At 42.7% G+C, this 15,681-nt stretch overlaps 1 protein-coding gene across 1 annotated transcript in view; it reads right to left on the bottom strand.

Annotated features, from left to right (window-relative positions):
* Window positions 1-15,681, bottom strand: part of POLR2E (RNA polymerase II, I and III subunit E) — a 178,203-nt gene that overhangs the window by 145,537 nt on the left and 16,985 nt on the right. The window contains exon 2 of the mRNA XM_069647351.1: window positions 5,539-5,713. Coding sequence (XP_069503452.1) covers window positions 5,539-5,713 — 175 coding nt within the window. The remainder of the gene's footprint in view (window positions 1-5,538; window positions 5,714-15,681) is intronic.

Raw genomic sequence — 15,681 nt, 5'->3', positions numbered from 1 at the left:
AACGCTCAAGGTATTAGCTATCCTATCAAGAGATGGCGGATACTTAACCACTTACGCGACCTGCAAAGCGACATATGTGCAGGAAACACCTTGATGCAGGAGAATCTAGGAAATTGGGTTGTGGCTGAGTGGGTATAACCGCACACCCCACACAGGGGAAAAAGTGGGGTATCTATCCTGATACATAAGCGCATCCCACTCCATATCCTACATACGATTACAGATGAGGAGGGTAGATTAGTCTTCTTGCATGGGCTCGTACAACACAGAGCAATAACCATCCTGGACATATACGCACCCACGACGGATACCCCATCCTTTTACATGCAAATGTTCACATAACGCGCACACCTGCTGTGAAAGGTACCTCACCATAAGGGGCGGGGGGATGGAATACAACATTGGAATCCACGATGGATAAACAAGGCACAACAAGCAACCCCATGCAAACGCACCACACTACAAAACGCAATAACCGATCTTGGTCACGTAGATGTATGGCATACCATGCACCCACATCGCCGAGACTTCACCTTCTACTCAAACCGCCATGGTTCCTACTCTAGACTGGACTACTGGCTAACTCCCAGGTCCATTCTTCCATCAGAATGGACAGTGCAAAATATTACCCACGACAGTGTCCGAACACGCACCTGTACTCCTCCACATCCTACTCCCGGGTACTCCACAAAAAAGCATGACGACTAAATCTTAGGAGCACTGAATTACCCTGACTTCATAGAACACCTCGAAGCTGACAGACGTATTTTGTCAGATCAACCTGACCAAGGAACGTTGTTGAAGCTTTCCTTCGGGGCCAATTCATCTCCAGAAGGTCCCACAAACTTAATAATTGGCGGGAGCAGGAAACTCAGCTAAATAATGACATTACACAAAACGAGACAATACATAAACGCATTAAAAAAAACAAACAAAAAAAATCACTAATTACTTACGCAACTTGTCCCACTCCGGGCAGAACTTAAACATATCTCAACCCAACTGGTTCAAAAGTCGTTCTCCAGCTGGTCACAAGCCTATTACCAGGACAGAAACCGCCCTCTGTACATGATGGCCCTAGCTCTCCGCCACAGACAAGCATCCCAGAGCATATATAGTATCCGAGATCACAGTGGCAGCCTCCTCACAACAGACAGATATAAACAGACGGTTCGCCGAAGACTACAGCGCAGTATAGACAAACCCCAAAATCGATACCCTCCAACCATATGGACTCCTTTCTGGCAGTCCTCCACCTCCATAAAATAGACCCTATACATATTTCTGAACTGGAAATTCTGATCACAAACGCAGAAACGACACGGGCCATTGGCACCTTATCGGCAGGCAAGGCCTCAGGACCAGATGGCCTTCGAAAATACATTTACAAAACAATGAATGACCGACTGGCTCCCATCCTAGAGGGAATTTTCGCAGAGGCCCACAACAACGGCCAACTTCCTAGCTCAATGCTTACTGCCAACATCATACTTTTCCACAAAAAGGGCTGTGATCCTGAAGACCATGGATCTTACTGCCCGATCTCACGTAGGCGACTGCTACATGTAATAGCTGGACAACATGGCCCAGCTGTAGTTGTCCCAACGATCGATGCTGAAAAAGCATCCAACAAGGTCATATGGGACGACTGATGCCCCTCGTGGGCCGCATTAATGTGTTCAAAATGAACTCCCTCCCAAAAATGATATACCTGGCCATGATGCTACCATGCACACCGACACACTTGATGTATATAAGGATCTAGACATATGTTTATCCAGATTCCTCTGGAGGGGGAAGAAAGCATGACTCCAACTGCAGGTCCTCCAGGCCACCAATGGTAACGAGCCCTAGCAATGCAAACTGGCACACTTACTACCAATCGGCCCAGATATGTTGGCCCAAGAGGTGGCTCGATACAACAGACACGCCAAGTTGGAAACACATAGAACTGTCCCCAATGGTCCATTACCTTCCGACGTAAATTCTAGCTATCCCTCTTATGAAGTTGCCTGTAAACATACGCTTCAATCCTATACTGGGCCCAACGCGGACACAATGGCACAAAATGAGAGCGCTCTTAGGTTCAGATGTACGAACCGCCCCGGCATGTATCAGTGTAAGGAAAATACTGTTGATAGGCGTAGGACACTCTCTACAGCCCAACCAAGTCTCTATATGGCCAGGGGTTAAGGCAATGTAACTATACAATGAACAATGCCTCGTTGATTTCTAGGAGGCCAGGTGAATATTGCAATTACTGAAAACAGACTGGTTACGATATGACACTATACTAGCGGTAATAAGGTCAACACAACCAAGCAGACATCGTCAGACAACCCATAATCGGAGAACTCATGACCACATACCCACGCTTATGCGCATTCTATACCATATGCACCCAGAACAATACCAAGTGAAACCAGACGCTAGCGACACAATGGTCCACTGACCTCGAAACACTGATTGACCCAAGAGCTATAAAGAGTACGCGAGATATCCCATTAATTTAATTACTGTCCAACTGCACTCGAAGATATGACATATGATGCTTGTACTCATCGTATTTTTTTTTTTAAACTTAAAAAAGAGGTTTTAAAAAAAGCAACTTTTTAAAGAGGAAGAATAACAAAGATGGATGTATTCTGGCTAACGTTATAGGAAGTTGATTTGAACCGTGATTTCTTGTTAGCTTAAAAAGAGAAAAGAAGAAAAAAAATAAAAAGGGTACGAGATGATGGGTGAAATGAATAGTATTTTCTTTTTTTACTAATGGTGGAAATGTAAAAGGTTTGTAATGAACCAGTAAATTATTTTTATTTTTTTATTTTTTAGAAGATCACCCAAATTCTAAGGACGCACTCGGAATGGCGGCAGCGAAGTAACCCAGTGGAGACGTGGACAGCCCACTGCTTCGTCCAATGACACTTATCAAGGTACATAATGAACCTAAAGCAGTTGTCAAGACTGGCTGTTCCCACGAGTCCAGGAGTCAAAGCAGTGAATTGGTTCCTCTTAATATCAGTCAAGAGGAGCAGGGCTTCACTGGAGTGTTTGCCAGTCAGCTGCAGAGGTTGTACACGGGTCATCAATGACTGCTCTTCTTCATAGAGGACTTGGCTCAAACGAACTGTCAAATGTCTGCAGGAATCCTCCTTTTATCCAAAATCTGGAGTAGGATCTCGCCCAGGTACACCAATGTTAAGGATCTGCACCATTCATACTGGCAGTGGCTAATCAATCATGGACAGTAACCGTTCACGACATTCAGGCATCTGGATGTGTACGGAGGCCAAACAGTTCCAGCACACACACAGACCACCTCTTTGCCAATGAAAGCAGCAAAAGTGTATTCCATTTATGGCATTTCCTAACCAGAGAAGGCCAAAGAACAATATGGCCAAAGAACAAAAAAAACCTTGTGCCATGGAACTTAGGGTTCTAGCCACCTTTAGTAGCCTGTTGCAGTAAATCAAAAGCGCATAAGTAAAAAGTAAAACACAGAAGAAAAAAAATCTGTTGCCACCAGCACGTCCTAGGCAGATTGTAAAAGTAAACCAAAGGGATTACAGGCCAATCTATGAAAACAATGCCAAGTATCCTTACCGCACTTCACTTTGTGTACAATTTGAACAATACAAGAAATTCACAAAGAGTACAGTCGCTCAGTACTGATCGTCTTGTGGGTTTCATCAGTTTGCCCAAAAGAATGAGCACAAAGTATCAAAGGAAGTAAAGCAGAGGGCTTTACTGACCTGCAAAAATCCAGGACAGGGCTCTTAAAGCAAAAGGAAAGGGTGTCCTCCTATAGAAGTCGATGGGAGGAAAGCAGCAAAAAGAAAATCTTTTCTAACAGAAGGGTCCACCATTGCCCATTTCTAAATCGGTCTGGCAACCGTCCCCAAGCCTAAACGCTAACAGTTTGTTCATGAAGAGGTAAGAAAGCACAGCAGATTGATCATCTTCACCTTCTGCAGAGCAAATGGCCCCTCAAATTGGAGAACACTCAATTGGTCATTCTCACTCAAACTCCAGATTAAATTAACACATTGATCCCTGTTACTTCCCAACCGGCCCATCAACACTCAGCCAGACTTCCATCATGATGCTGTAAACATGGTAGACATGACTCTGAAGTGGCCTCACAGCAACCATGTGGTGCAACATTGAATAAATACATTTTCATCCAAAATGCTGCCAGTAGGGGCTGGGTTCACCCGTTTGTTATCAAAATCTCCCAACACTATCTTATTCATATACCAATTGAATTTGGAAATCTCCATGCCATTAACACATACCAGTTATTTATGTGTGCACAAGAAGTGTTTATTGTTGAGTGATATGAGACAAGAGTAAACACTGATGTGAAAGAACTCTTGGTTCTGCTTAGATTCTCACAAAGTATGAACTAGGACAAAAAGTAAAACAAATGTGTTGGAACATATCTGATGATTTGCCCTTTAAGTGAGAAATTACTATCTTTGAACATTTAATGAAATCTCACCGTTCACACTAAGGAACTTATATTTTGTATGCATGACATATAGTGGCATTTCATCCAGCCTCTCCAGTTCTTGTAATGGGATGCTTATCTATTTTATATGGGCAGTTAAGCATTAGACAAAATGTCTCAACACCCTCAGAGTACTGTTGCTGAAATGTTTAAAGTCACAATTCCAAAGAGGTAGCTTCTCTAACAGTTGGGTCTCAGCTGCCATTTGAAGTGAGAAAACAGGAAGAGAAGCCCAGTACAGCTGCTTGACCAACATACAAGCTTCACGTTTGATAAATCAGAAATTTGAGCGATCTGAAGACCCGCAGGTTTATCATAAAAAGTTTCAATTTCTTCTGAATTGGTAACCAGAATTATGCATAGAACAAATATGTAGGGCAGGGCCCTTTAAAGTCCTTGGCAGATCACTTAGCACCCAAGGAAAAAGCTGCTCCTAAGCAACCTAAACACGGTGAGGCCTTAAACGTCAGTATGATACAGAAACTACAGCGTCTTTTCAGGATCTGCCTAAGACTTTTGTTGGATGGCATTTATAGGGTCCAAATATTACTAAGCTAACATTGGTCATCTAAACAAGTAGGCTCTGATCCTCAAAACAAGCACTATATCCTGGGCATAACAGTCCCTGTATCATAAAGCTACAGAATCTGTCAATTACATTTTTAAGCAACCACCCACACATGGGGGTGGGAGAATAAGAATCTATTCAACAATCCCACTAACTACATCAGATTGCCTATGCTTTCTGAAACACTCACTTGTTCTCCCAAGTTTTTCAGGTTGCATTTTAAAAACAAAATAATTGTCCACCTTTATATACTTTGTGAAACGCCGGAACACATTCAAATGTAGAAGCAATACATTCTTTCAAAATAAAACAAAAAAACACTAACAGTGAAAGAATTGAATAACAGTGTTAGAACAGAGAAGTCTATATACACTCCATTACCCGAGGATAGCAAAGAGGATACACAGGCTCTTGCTCAACTAAGAGGCACCAATGTAGAATATTTAAAATGGCTTACCCGGGAAAAAGACAAACATCTGGTCGGTGGGGTCATCGTTGTGGGCCACCAGCACTGTGAGGTCAGTTCGTCTCGGACGCCCTTCACTTGGTTTATCCCCAAACTGACCCTTAAACTCATCAAGTGTCTGATCCAACTCATCCTGTGTCACTAGGTATCCCCGATCATGACAGAGCTGTGAGAAGCAAAGAATACATTGAACACCTAGATGTGGATTATGGTTCTCATGCCAACAAAGACTCTGAAAACGAGTTCAGAAGAACAGTCTGATCTCCAACACAAGTACCCTACGCGTTAAGGAAGATTCACACGAAAAAAAAGGCAGATCTAACATTATTCTGTTTGAATGTTTACTAGTCTGCAACGGAATTAGGCAAAAAAAAAATAAAAAATAAGATCACAAATTAAAACACAAATTGACGTTTAACCATTTCAGTGCTGTAGCCACTTTTCAAGTTAATAATGTGAGAATATGGTCGTGGATGTCCTTGGCGCACACAGAGGCTAAAAAAAGGATGTGGATGCGTCCAGGAAATTAAGAGCTTAATGATTGTATTCAATTACAAATAAAAGCTCCAGTTCTAAAGGAGATAACAGCTTATTAATTTTAAACTGCAATGCAGCAAACTATGTCACTTTATAGTAAAAACGTAATTGCATTCTCAAAGTCATCTAGCTACTGGATTTAGAAAGCATATTTTTGTCCAAGTTAGAGCAATTCTTATATGGAACAGACATTGAGATAAGGAAAGTGAAAAAGGAGGCAAAGAGTGATGGGATGATGAATGTAAGTAGGCCAAAAAGAAATGAGGTGTTGGAAGGGGAAAGAAGGTGCACGAAAGCAGAGATAGAGGGAGGAAAACAACAAGTAGGAGGTGATGAGGAAGAAAGGCCTCAATATATTAGTAACTCGCGCTGGAATCCTTGTTGCCATTTTTCTACGGCCGCCGAGGTAAGACGTTCTTACACGGTCCCCATGTGTTATCAGGATATAATTACAGCTCATTATACATGTAGAGCATTTAATTAAGCAATTAATGCTCTTTAATTTATTCGGCTTGAACTTACGCGTCAATGAAAGTTCGTAGCACTTTTGTTTCAATATTAGCTTTGAAACGTGGTGTTTCGGTTTTTCCCCTTCATTTACACACCTAATCATAATATAAGATGTTAATGTTAATGTTAAAGGTCATTTGTACCGCGCACTATCACCACCGGAGTGGTCCCCTGGCGCTCTGGCGGCTCTGAAAGAGGGAGGGTGGGGTGGGTTAGTGGGTGGAGGCTGGAAAAGTGCAAGATTGCAGTGATGTGCTGTTGGCAGCCTCAGCCCGGTGGTTCCGTCGGCTGGGCCTGGGGTGTATGCGGCCGGTAGTCGTCGTGTGCTGATGTGCGAGTCTATGTGTGTTTTTGTTTTGTTGTTGCAGTGTAGTGAAGTTCGTGCGGTTTGCTGTGCTGGAGGTTTGTGGTTGTGTTTGGTTTGGAGTTTGAGAGGTGTATGCAGAGAAGGAAGTTGTTAGTGGTATTGGTTAGTTGGCATCTCTATCCTGGATTGAGCCGGTTGGGCTCGTGTAATCTTACACGACGGGATGCTTGTACACCCTGTGCCTCAGGAGGTACGTGCTCGTTTTTTTTTTTTTCTCCATTCGAGGCCGTTTGAGGATTTAGCTGTCCCCTCCGCCCGCTCCCTTAATAACTTTGCATGCTCCTCAGCCCCCCACATGACTAGCGCAGCTGCTAGTGTCCATACTTCCGTTTGTGTGGTGATTAGTTGTGTCTTGTCCGTTCCACAGCTCGTGGTACCTAGTTGTGGCTGTACGGGTGATGGGGGATGGTGAGGGTTGGCTGGAGTCGTTGCCTCCGTCTCCCTGGGTCTCGCAGGTGGACCCCTGTGTCAAGGTCCTTTTTGTTGAGTCATTTGTCTTATTGTTGTTTCGGTTTTAGTCTCTGGTTTTGAAGAGCCAGGTTTTTAGTAATTTTCTGAATTTGAGGTGATCTTTGGTGTTCCTTATTATTTTTGGGATGCTGTTCCAGGTTTTCGCGGCTAGGTGGTAGAAAACGGCTGTTGCATGTACGTGCTATCGACTTTTGGATTTGTTCTTTAATTGCAGTCTTACCGCAATTGCGAGGCATTTAGAGTTATGCTTTTAATTAATTAATTATTTTCAACATCTTTTTATTCACTTTGGTTTCGTTGTAATTGGCAATTATAATTTGGTTCCTTATTCCGGCAGAATCATTTTCTGCCATTGTACCCTCCCCCCCTTTCTGCATTCAGAAGTGCCTTAATTGAAGCTAAGGTCATTTCCTTTGGTTATTGGTTTTCTCAATACAAGTCTCTCATTTCGAAGACTTAGTTGGCTCTTTGGTTTCTGATTGCGCTGCTGAAGTCACTAATATTTTTTTCTAATTCTCTAATTTTGCATTATTGTTCTTTCCTTTTCTTTCTGGTTTCTTCTGGTTCTTGAACATTCATCAATCTATGAACTTCGACAATATGCGGCACTGATCTCTTTTTGTTATTATTATATGGTCCCTTATGTAAAACAATCAATGTTATTGCTTGTGCATACTGCGCTTGCACCAAATTGTGTGTAACATATTTGAATGTACCTTGTCAAACCTTTTCTGTCCCTGTGTGACATGCCATTCTCTTTCCAAATAGTATTTTTTTTTATTCAATATTCTTGTTATAACTCCCTTTCAACTGTTCATGTTACCTCAGCCTCAGATGAAGAGCTGGTCAAAGCTCGAAACACGTGTCAGGCTGTTTTCCGTGAATAAATCAGGCTGTTTTCCGTGCTTAAATAAATCCCTTGGATCTCAACCTTTAATTTGTACATTTCCTTGGCACAGTGAAAGTGGGACCTGATCGTGTTTCTCAATACATTAGTATCTTTTTCTAGGCTGCCAACCCTGTTCAACAAAAGGAATGCTTTAGCAAAACCAAAAGGTTTTTAAACATTACGCAAGGTGTGCAAAAGTAGGCACCACTTTTTTTTCTTCAATTGATGGCGACTATATACAATGCCTTAAAGGAGTTTCAAAGATAAAAGTATACTTGAAATGATATGGCATTTTAACGCCGAGGTACACAAGTGTTGTAGGCGCGAAGGACAAGTGTTTCTTGTCCTATTTTATTCCGAGTACAACAGAACGTCGCTTCAATTGCGTGAAATAGGAATTCTGAGATACAAGATTCCAAAAAATATTTATGGTTGTCCTTCACACCTTCAAAAACAAAATTCCAAACCTAGTAAGGTGGACATCCAACTGGCATTACAGACTATTTCAGGCAAATTTGTACCAGGCCCAGGGCCCCCGTCTTTAGCTATTCACCCACCACAACTTCTACAAAAGAGGGATGAGCCTATTCAGAGTCACGTTTGTTTGAGTTTCAACGACACCTGGATGCGGATGTTGTGTGTGTGCTTTCGCTTTGCCCTCTCAGAGCGTTAAAAGTGAGTCTGCTGGTTTATGATCATTTGATTTTGCAACTTCCCAAGACACCAAAACCTGTTGTCAATATGTGTGACAAACTGAGGGCCGGTGTGCGTTTCCTAAGTTGTCACATTCTGCCAGGGCTGTCTGGCGTTTCAATCATCTGTCACAATGCAAAACAAATGTACTTTGCTGTGGAAGCAAATCTATGCCCAGGTTTAAGCGCCTTTACAAAATGTTTGTGTTTGTTTCATTCACAAAGGAATACATTGGCCAAAAGATGTAACCATATTATGAAATAATCTGAATGGCTAAATATTCAGGCAGGTGAAGGTTTGTAGTCACTAAGCAACGTGGAATTTCCTTTGACTGGAGTGGAATGAAAGCACTGACTGGGTTGCATCTGGATGTGAGGCAAAGAAGTATGGATGTGGATTTACAGACGGGGAAGAAGGCACAAGCATGCAGTCATTACACTTAAGTGGCTTGGTGCACATTTTTACAATTAATTGTGTTTTCTTCCAGCCCATCCACCTCAATCAGGTTGGCTTGGTTTGCAAGGATTTTGGATGGCTCCAGTTTCTAAATGTTTTCTGGTAATGTCCATTTAAGAGATTTGTTATCATGTATAGATTACTGCATCACAGTGGTGGGTGCAGGAGACATTTGTGCCACTATCGTTTTAGATCTGTGGGTCCTAGGAAGGTTATGGATTTGAGATAGTTTTGGTGAGCTGTGTACATAGCACATCTGCACACTTTTGCAGATGGGTTGTGGTGGCACACAACACTATTGGGTTTCAGCCCCCGCCCGCCAAAACATTCTGGCATCTCATGTGCCACTTCATGAGGAAGACAGTCTGCAAACACTGGTGGCTTATGAAGTACTGGCAATTACTAGTTTCATACATTTCTCTGTAAATGCCATCTTGAAACCACATTTAAATATAAAACGGTAGAGCAGAAAACAGTCAACTTCTATCTAGAACAGTAAGTCTGCAAAATTAGTAAGTAAAAACATCATGTATGGCTGCACTGTCAATTAAATGGTATTCAAACAGTGTTTATGCAGAACTATCACAACCGTAATGTCATTTTTACAAGGACACAGGACATTTCCAACCTCCATCGATTTCATTCAGCCGAAAAGTGCAGTAGGAAACTTGAAACGAACGTGAAATCTTTTGCTATAGTGGCCTGCTCCTCCTCTCTTTACAGAACAATTAAAAATGTGTCAAATACCCTGTCCCCCTAGCACTGAATCAGCATGGTCTACAGAACTCAACTTAGTCATTACAGAATCTGAAAGGTAGCCCAATTTACAGGGGGTACCCCTTTAATTATACAAGTACCCCTAATCACACCAGATTAAAGTTCACCCCTATAGGGAAGGCCAAGAGTCTTTATCTTGCAGGGATAACAAATGTAATCTGTACAGACATGAGGATTGAGGGGGGGGGGGGAGGGCAAAGAACTCTGTTCCCTGAATGGCTTTCTGTTCCTCTTCCGAATTGGCATGGCTCATCCAAAACTGTCCTTTTTCCTTACAAGGAAGGAACAAAGGAACACACGAACACACGAACACACGAACACACGAACACACGAACACACACACACACACACACACACACACACACACACACACACACACACACCTTCCCGCCATACTCTCTACACTTATTATACTCAATACTTTTTCCCCATAATTTTGCATTGTGTGCATGAGCCCTTGATGGACAGGAAATAGCTGCCAAGTTATGTGCTGGCATGCCAGCGCTAGCAGAGCACCAGGGCAATGCATGTAATCTATTTTTTTGCACAGGCTACATTCTTTACGGGAAGAGGGGTGGGATGTATTTTTGACTCATACCATGTAAGAACTGCATACGTTTTAACATTCACAAATTAATTTCAGCTAATAGTTATTTACACCTTATATTTAAATACTAACTACCTTCATTTAGTGCCTGGCCACGTCTGTGTGTGATTATTTTTGCATGAAAAAAGCTTTCTCAGCGCTCTAGTGCATAGAGAAGTATTGCCCAATTGTAAGGAAGGCGCTAGCTCCTCTCCAACATTCCCCCCTTTTGTTTCTTCTACAGTAACAAACTCATCCCCACCCGATATATCCACAACTCCAGAAATATTAGTTTGCGTTTCGCTGTTTATTGTATGGCAGGGTGTTTTAGATCCCCCAATTGATGCCATCATCTTTCCACTATTAGGGAGTATATGGACACAACATCGGAGGCCAATTGGCACGTGCAGAAGAGGACCAAGACGAATATGATGACAGGAAGCTGTATTTTTATTGCTTCCTCCTGCCACGACGGGACCCAATCAAAGGCAAGATATAGTCAATGCGTGTTCTGAACTCCACCTTCTTTCTTGATTTGAACACCTAGATTGTGCACCGCTTTGATAACGTGGGATCGTGAACCATTCTAAGCATCCTCTGGGGGTATAAAAGTGCAGCAGCTGCTTGTACCCCAGGAGCCAAAAAAGAGGTCTCTGCTGAGCTAAAAACCCGATTCTCGTCAGGTATTTACGCAGAGCAGTGTGGAAGAGAGTCTTTTGAGACAGTTTGAGCTCTTCTTTCTTCCCTGCCATTGAAATTGTCCTTTATCTGGCAGCATACCAAATTCTTGTGTGATCTGCAAGCTTCGTTCTGCTTCTTTAGGTGCTGGAGTGGCTGTTGGCACCTTGGCAGGCAATTCTTCTCCCTTAAGGTGTTCTTCCAGGATTACTAGTAGCACTGAGTGCAGGGTGGCCAGTGAACGCTTGTCCCTCCAGGAGTGTGGGGGGGGGGTGCAAGTAAGCTGGTTGGCGACAAACCCAGTAGTAATCCATCATAGCTGCCGTACATTTCTTCGTATCGGGGATCACAAGAGTGTGGTTGCACTGTGTGTTCGCGCCAACGGGAACTATTCCTTCATTGAGTCTATGACTATGTATTCGCACTGGTTTCTTCATTGTTGCAATTCATGTCGGATTTTGATGCATTGGGACCATATTTGCGCACACAGTCTCTATTTGGGATACTGCTTCTCCGCTATACATGATCAAAGGGGCCGGATGAGAGACCGTAGCAGGGAGCTTTTGCATTGTGCTGCTTTACTGGCCTTATTTCTTTTCTTCTTGCACGTCCCATTTCCATCCTTTTTGGTCCAACAGGAGGAGATACCAAGCCTGTACTCCTTTCATACGCATTACCTGGACGTCTTAGTACTTACCTTTTAGACCCTGCCTATCTCACAGGAACCTTTTTTCTGGAGGTACGATTCCTGCTACTTACCCATACTCTTAAAGTTAAAAAAGTCCTGCCCGTCGGACAGGTACCAACATCTTCCCAGAGCGGGCCTAGGGAGCAACATTGCAGGCCCTTCTTTGCTGTTCCTCCTCCTATTGGGGTGGCAGAGATCAACAGGATAGGCCAGAACTGGGGCCCCCTCCTGGAAGGAGGCAGGGGGAAAACCGGGGGTATCAGGTTGTGGACTTGATATTACTGCTCATAAGCTTCAGGAAAAACCTGTGCCAAGGGTTGGCAGATAAGTGGCTTCATGCTGACGGGCTAGGTTTTGCTGTGTGGCCTACACGGGACAGGGCCTCCTTCCGGCAGTGCCCAAAGCATGGTTCATGCTGCTAGGAGTGCGTGACGGGATTGTGAACCGCCATCATTTTTGAAAAAAGACTTAGCAACTTGGTTGTTATTGTACCGGGTTGCAGCGTCTCCAATAGAATGCGGAGTCCCACCCACAACAGTGTTTCTGCGGTTGTGTTTGGCAGCGGAGGACTCTACTCCAGGAGGTTTTCTTGATTCATGGGCAGGTTCATTGGAAAGAAAAGAAACACTTAGAGCACTATGAAGATTGATCTAGCTCAGATAAAACGTTTAAGAAAATCTGATGATGGAACTAAAATTCTCTCACCCGGAAAGAAATTAAAGACATTTTAAAAAGAAAAAGAGGTCCTCATCTAGTTCCTCCTCATCCTCCTATTCCATAGCAGACCGTCTTCACTTACCTCTTCTAGACCCTCTGATTCAGATGAGGCACAGGGAAAATAAGTAAAACAGGGAAAGGTGGGGGCAGTATTGACCCAGGTCCGGGATTCTCTAAACATACAACCCAGGGAGGCTCAGAAGACCGTAAAAATAATTAAATAAAAAATGTAGAAGGGTAAACCCTAAAGCTGATATGTCAAAAAACACACAAATGAGTGCAGGAAAAACGAGTTTATTGCATGCCAACGGCCAGAAGGGTTAGTCGGCTTCGTAAAACTGAATACTACCAACTTCTTGTCGTCTTCAACAAAGTTACATCTTTTAGACACAAGATCAGACAATTTACATATTCAATATATAACAGTTACAACATAATCCCCATATTTCCATTGGCTAACCCCTATACAAACACCTTTTCACCCATCTTCTCCAACCCCATTGGATACAACTATCGAAACAATCCCCTTTCACGTGGTCTCATTACGCAGTCAGTCATGATGTTTATGTTGTTTCAAACATTTTGCAATAGTTGACTTACCTCATTTGTCAAAGAAACTTTAACCCAGTTTGTGATGTGCATAAACTCGACAAGATTCCCAAGAGGGAGGAGTGCAAACAATGACCAATCCTTTGATCGTACAATGGTCTCCATTATCCCAGATAGCTGGTGCCCCGTACTGCTCCTTCAGCGTTCCTTTGCAACCCCTCATTCGACTTCCATCTTAAATCATATGGCCTCCCTAGCACCTATCCTGCTCATCTTCCCGAGAACCCAAATGGGAACGTCATTCTCCGCCTTCGAGCATTCATTTCATGTATTTATTTATATATTTATTAATGTGATATAGTTTAATACATACGTACAAACTTTACACATATTCCACATAAAAGAACATAAAAGAAAATATAAATAAATAGATATTCATCCTCCTAGAATCCTATAATCATATAATATTTCAAAATGTACAAGATTTGCAGCTATACAGCCTCCTATAAATACCTGAATAAAATACATGAACATCTTTGTTTAACTATGCTCCTTGAACAAGTATAGATAAGAAAAGGAACAGCCAAGCATGCATGCATATTTCCTATTACATAATTATTATTCCAAGGTTCCCTCTACGATTTAGTTGTGCACAAGCAAAAGCATCCCGCCACACCTGGTATAGTGCCATATGTAGTTTAGGGTTAAGGGTATTGACACATTGTATCCAAAATTCTACTTGCTCTATAAATTCAGAGTTATGCACAAATCTACCTAGATGTTTAATATAACTAGCTCTCATCCCATTACACGATGTTAGAACATGTCGAGCAGTTTCAAGTTCATTGGGCAGATCACAAATTCTACAATACCTCTCCGTTTTATCTAGGCCCATCTCCTGACCCCTGGCCGCCAATATTGGGAGATGGTTAATACGAAGGAGTAGAAGGAAGCGCCTCAATTGATCCGACGGACAAAGGTTTAAATAAGGCTGCGCCTTCATAAAAGTGTAGAGAACATGCAAGACAAAACTGTAGCTTTTCAGCCCTTCAAGGTGAATATAATTACATTGTCAGTCCCATAACTTGAGACGTTACTCAAAATTGTTGAACAGGCACTTGTTTTCTCGACCCCACTCCGGCTGCCAGCAGGTTTCCTCACATAGTTTTTTCAGCTGGGTTTCAAAGTTTTTCAGCTTGCCTGCCTCCATATCCCTGCTGATACTAATTAGAAGGCCGTTCACAGGGTTGTTCTTAAGACGGATGTATAATTCCATCCGTTTTTTCAAAACCATGGCCCTGAGAGAACTAATTCCTAGATCCAATCTAATCAAGGCCATGGGTATACACTGGGGGAGGCCAAGAATTTTCCTCCAGAAATTACCCTCAACCAACTGTAGCCATCCCAAGTTCATATTGTAGAGGGGATCAAGCCCATAGGTGACCATCGGGGCCAAACATTGGATATACAACTGTCGTGCCGCCCGTATTGAGAAACCACTCCGTTCTCGTGTGAATTTATATATGAGTGCTGTGAGTTGTGCCGCTTTTGTTCTGCGCAATTGAATACAGGTAAGATAATTTCCCTTATGATCAAATTCGACACCTAAATATTTATAACTGGGGGTATAGTTAATTTCAGTCACTCCTATCATCATGCGGGGTCTGGCTACTCTTCCTGCCGAAAACAGTAATAGATTTGTTTTACTAATATTGATCACAAGTTCATTGGCCTCAGCATAATCCCATAGCTGTTTAGCAGATCTTAGGATCCCACTAAAGGTATGATCGAGGATCACTAAGTCATCCGCATATGCAAGCATGGGGCAATGACTAGGGCCAATCTTTGGTGGGCAGTTGTTGATTCCCTGTAAACATTCTGGCGCATCAGATACGAATAAGTTGTACAAAGTGGGGGCTGTGACACATCCCTGCTTCACCCCTCTAGTCTGGGGTACGGGTTTAGTCACTGCCCCAGAATTATCTAGTCGCACCTGTACCGTATTATTTGTATGTAGGAGTTCTAAATAATAGAGTAAGGTTTCGGGGCAGCCCAATCTCCCGAGTTTCTTCCATAGGAGAGAAGGATTCACCGAATCAAAAGCAGCCCTAAAATCTATAAAGAGTGCATACAATGGAGGATTAGAATGTGTTAAGGCCTTGATTCTAAGTGTATTCATTATGAACAGATTATGGGTGGTCGAGTAACCTGCCCTA

Source organism: Ambystoma mexicanum, chromosome 1p, assembly GCF_040938575.1.
Source record: "Ambystoma mexicanum isolate Mex_15411 chromosome 1p, UKY_AmexF1_1, whole genome shotgun sequence".
Classification (NCBI taxonomy): domain Eukaryota; kingdom Metazoa; phylum Chordata; class Amphibia; order Caudata; family Ambystomatidae; genus Ambystoma; species Ambystoma mexicanum.
Note: the sequence above shows the minus strand (reverse complement) of the source record. Positions and strands in the feature narration are given on the sequence as shown.